Raw genomic sequence first — 4,728 nt, 5'->3', positions numbered from 1 at the left:
TCTAAGAATCGTTCTTCTAAGAAGTTAACCGAAATACGTGCTAACAATGAAAATATGCCTACAGCTCGGCCATTCTGACATTTTGACCGTCCCGGTCAAACAAATAAAACAAAAAATATGCCTACAGCTCGGCCATTCTGACATTTTGACCGTCCCGGTCAAACAAATAGAAAACAATCACACTTACAATTCACTTATAGCTAAAATTCAAACAAGTAAAAATTTTACAGTAACACATTTTACAGTAACACACTAATAACACTAAATTAACAATGAATATAAGGTCGCATCTGATCTGGCGCTACAATACCAGTATACGGTCGCTGAGTTAGCTGAAAGCCATCAACGTCGGTGATAACGTACCGATCATAATCTAAAACTTTTCGAATAACATATGGTCCCTTAAATTTAGGCAACAATTTTTTATTTACGCCTGGTGTGGTCTGGACGTTTCTGATTTCTACGTAATCGCCAACTTTATATTCGCGCGCCGGTTTTCGTCGCAAATTGTATCTTTTCGTATTCTCTAGTTGCGATTTTTCTATATTCACGTGAGCTTTATTTCGAATTTGTTCAAGGTCACGTTCTGTATCTGTGCTAAGTAAATCTCGTAATGAGTCACAAGTTACGCCCTTTTGTTCGACTCCGAATAATAATCGGGAAGGAGTGTCATTAGTTGCTCGACAGACGGTATTATTCAATGAGTATTCGACTCGATTTAAAATTCGATCCCATTGCGAAGGGGTTTCGCTTAGCTTCGCCAACATCGGTGTTATGACTCTATTAAAACGCTCTACTTGACCGTTAGCTCTCGGTGTTCCTACGGCAACTAGAACATGTACAATACTCTCGTTTTTTATAAATTCTTTGAACGCATCAGAGGTAAAGCAGGTACCTCTATCGGAGATTAAACGCTTCGGTTTACTATACGCACGAAAATAGTCACGTAAGTGTTTTACGGATTCCTCGGTAGTTGTGGATTTACAAGGATAGATTCTGATAAATTTCGTAAAAGCGTCGATAACGATGAGCAGATGTCGATATCCTTTTCCAGTTTTCTCTAATGGTCCGATATGATCAACATGCATCGTAGCAAAAGGTAACGATTCCTTTGGGATCCCATGCAAAAAGCCTTCCGCTTTACCACTCGGTGGTGAAAATTCAATACAACGTAAGCAATTTTCAATGTGATGCTTTACTTTTTCTCGCATGTTAGGGAACCAATAAACTTTTGCAACATTCTCGACAACCTTATCAATACCGACGTGTCCAATGTCATCATGACACGTTCTGATCACATTTGATTCCATTGATTGCGGCACATAAAAAAGTAATTTTTTATTCTTGTCTTTTCTATATACCAACCCATCGCGTAATTCGTAATGTTTTACATCGTTTTTCTCAAGTTTATCGCGAATTTTAAGAATTTCTTTATCTCGATCTTGACAAATAGACAGAGTCCGTTCGAATGTACTACCCTCGAGTACTAATATGCTATGACATCGGCTCAACGCATCGACGTGACTCATTCGCTTTCCGGGTCGATGTACGATATTATAATCGTAATTCTGTAGAAATAATGCCCATCGAGATATTCGCGGATTTACATCTTTTTTATTTAACGTCAGCCGGAAACTGTCGCAATCGGTAACTATTTTAAATTTAGACCCTGCAAGATATACATGGAATCTTTTTAGCGCGTACACGACAGCAAGGCACTCTAACTCGAAGCTGTGGTATTTAGCCTCAGTGGGGGTAGTTCGTTGGCTCCAAAATGAAATAGGTCTCCAGGTGTTGTCATTCTGTTTTTGGAGCAAAATGCCACCAAATCCACTTGCGCTCGCATCGCAATGTAACTCGGTCTCGGCATGCGGTGAATAAATCGCTAATACTGGTTTACTAGCCAAATGATTTCTTAATGCTTCGAACGCTTGATTCTCAATATTTCCGAATCGGAAAACAGTACCTTTCTTTATTAAGTCGTACAGTGGTTTGGCCGTTAAAGAGAATTTAGGAACGAATCTACGAAAGTAACTCGCAAGACCGACAAATTGGTGTATTTGTTTTACATTTCGCGGAATCGGATAATTCAAAACAGACTCGATATTTTCATCGCTCGGTCGTATCCCGTATTCATTAACGCAATAGCCTAAATATTTTATTTCTGTTTGGGCGAAGTAACATTTATCTAATCGGAATTGTAAATGACTTTTACCAGCCAACTCGAACAATTCAGACAAGATCTCAAAATGCTCTTCCAAGCTCTCGGTAGCTACTAATATGTCATCTAGGTATAACAATATTTTGTGTTCTCTCACAAGACGCTCAAACACGGTATGAATAAAGCGCTGAAATACGCGTGGCGCGTTTGTTAAACCAAACGGCATCCGTAAATATTCATACTGTCCTAACGGGGTTACAAATGATGTAAATTTTATTGATGCCTCGTGCATTTTCACATGATGGAATCCATCTTTCAAGTCTAAAATAGAAAAGTATTTTTTACCTTTTAACCGATCTATGTTATCATCGATTAACTCAGTTGGAAAATTATCACGTATTGTTATTTTATTTAACTCTCGGTAATCGATACACAATCTGAGATCACCGGTTTTCTTTCTTACTAATACTATAGGACTTGCGTATGGTGAACTACTTGGACGAATAATTTTCTTTCTCGACAGCTCATCCAAAATTTTTTGCAATTTTTCTTTATCTACAAACGACAATCTACGCGGACGGGAACTTATTGACTGATCGTGTTTCAGCGCAATATTCATCTCGAAATCAGGTCCGCATTTCTCTGCATTAAAGTTTGGAATATAATGCGTCTCGAAAATCTCAGAAATCTTTTCGACCTTGTTCACACCTATGGCGGGATTCACTTGTAATTTATCACGAATATTATTTCGCTCTTCACTAGTCTCGACATGCATTATTTGTGTAACGCTATTTTCTTCGACATTCTCAATCTCGACATCATCTCCGAGTGTAATTCGCAGTAACGGACACGCTAGAAAATCTCGTCCTAAGAGTACTTTGTACGCCATCGTATTGTCAGGCACGGTATAGAATTTTATTTTTGTACTCACACCTCGTACTTCTACCTGCCCATGAAAGATATTTAAGATTTTAAGTCGCGCACCGTTTATTCCGACAAACTGACTAGTGTCACCCTCGACAGCAGAACGCGATTCGTTTTCGATGACGCTACTACGAATGATGCTAATTGGTGAACCCCAATCAATTATCGCGTCGATCACATAAGTGTCTACTTTACCGCTTTTTTCGCTGGGACTGATTTTTACGGTAACCATGTACGGTCCTGGAAGCACGGCAGGTTGTATCACATTCGTCGAGGTAGTGGTAGACTGCACCGATTTTCCGCCGGCTTCTAACACTGAATGCTGCTTCCGCTCCGAACAGTCTTTCGCCAAATGGTCCGATAATCCACAAACGTAACAGGCTCTCTTCGTTGCTGGCGCTGCTGGTCGCTTGCACTGAGCGGCAAAATGTCCGGTACCCTGACATTTGTAGCACTTCGCTGGTTTCTTGGTAGATGACGCTTCGTTTTTCGCACTAGATGATTTTGAATCACTTTGCTTCTGCTTGAAATCGTTTGATCTCTTGGAATCTAGACGGATTTTTTCGAATGCCTTGAGTAGTTCCGTCCCGGTCTGGAAATTCATAATACGCGTCTGATTCTGTAGACGCATGTCACTTATGCCCTCGATAACATAGTCCAGGAGCTCGTCCTCCGCGATCGGCACTCGATTGGCGAGAATCACTTTCTCGTGGTAGTAATCACAAAACGATTCTTCTGTTTTCCAAACGCGAGCTTCGAATTCTTTTCTAAGCGTTAACTTACTTGGACGCGAATCGAACATTTGCACCATTTCTTGTAGGAGATCTTCGACGCTCAACGTTAAATATTCTGCCCTGGAATAGAACCAATTAAGCGCTCGTCCCTTTAATCTGGTACTTATTAAAATCTTGGTAGCGCTGTCGTCTAACATATACGAATTTCTCACAAATTCAAGCTGTTTTTTCCATCTCCAGAAGGTGTTATCACTCGCGTCGAATTCCGGCAGCAAATCTCGAAGATTTCGAACTCCGCCAGCTACCGATGTGACGCTGGTCGTTGATGCGCAGCGGTTCATTTCGCGTTCTCTGCGCAGTAGCTGCTGCTCTCTTTGTAACAGCTCTCTCTCCTTGCGGATTAATGTTAGCTCATGTTGCGTATAGTCTTCCCGCTCTCCCTGTAGCTCAGACTCGTGATGTTCTTCCGGTATCGATGCATAGTCCTCTGCATCGGTCTGCTCACCCTGTATCCCGTTCCGTTTCTCACTTAATGTCTTCCAGATATTTGGATCGTATTCACTCAGGCGTTGGATTAATTCTGCCTTCGATCCTGTAGAGGACAATCCTCTCTCGCGAAGAGCCTCTTTTAATTCGATCACGGTAAAATTATTACCTTTCGGTGGTTCCATGATAACTCGGTAGCGACACAGTAACAGACGATTCAAAACGACGATCGGCTTCAACGTTCTCGCAGAACGGCAACGGTAACGACAATACTCGGATATCTTCGCAAGAATATTCCGCACGTGCCTCTCACAGAGTACACCATAGACGTCGTAACGCTCGTAACCAGCCGAATATTGCGTTTTTTCTCACTTTCGCACTCACAGTGACGAAATTGTCTGTACTCACGGCATTCACAATGCT

The 4,728-nt window shown here is 41.2% G+C and overlaps 1 protein-coding gene across 1 annotated transcript; it reads right to left on the bottom strand.

Annotated features, from left to right (window-relative positions):
• Window positions 1-261: 261 nt before the first annotated feature.
• On the bottom strand, window positions 262-4,490 carry LOC108770392 (uncharacterized protein K02A2.6-like). The gene is given in 2 exon segments (XM_018521966.1): window positions 262-306; window positions 309-4,490. Coding segments are annotated over 2 exon segments (4,227 nt in total).
• Between the last annotated feature and the right edge of the window lie 238 nt (window positions 4,491-4,728).

This window comes from Trachymyrmex cornetzi, unplaced genomic scaffold (assembly GCF_001594075.2).
Source record: "Trachymyrmex cornetzi isolate Tcor2-1 unplaced genomic scaffold, Tcor1.1 C4000438, whole genome shotgun sequence".
Classification (NCBI taxonomy): domain Eukaryota; kingdom Metazoa; phylum Arthropoda; class Insecta; order Hymenoptera; family Formicidae; genus Trachymyrmex; species Trachymyrmex cornetzi.
This window is presented reverse-complemented; position numbering and strand designations above follow the sequence as displayed.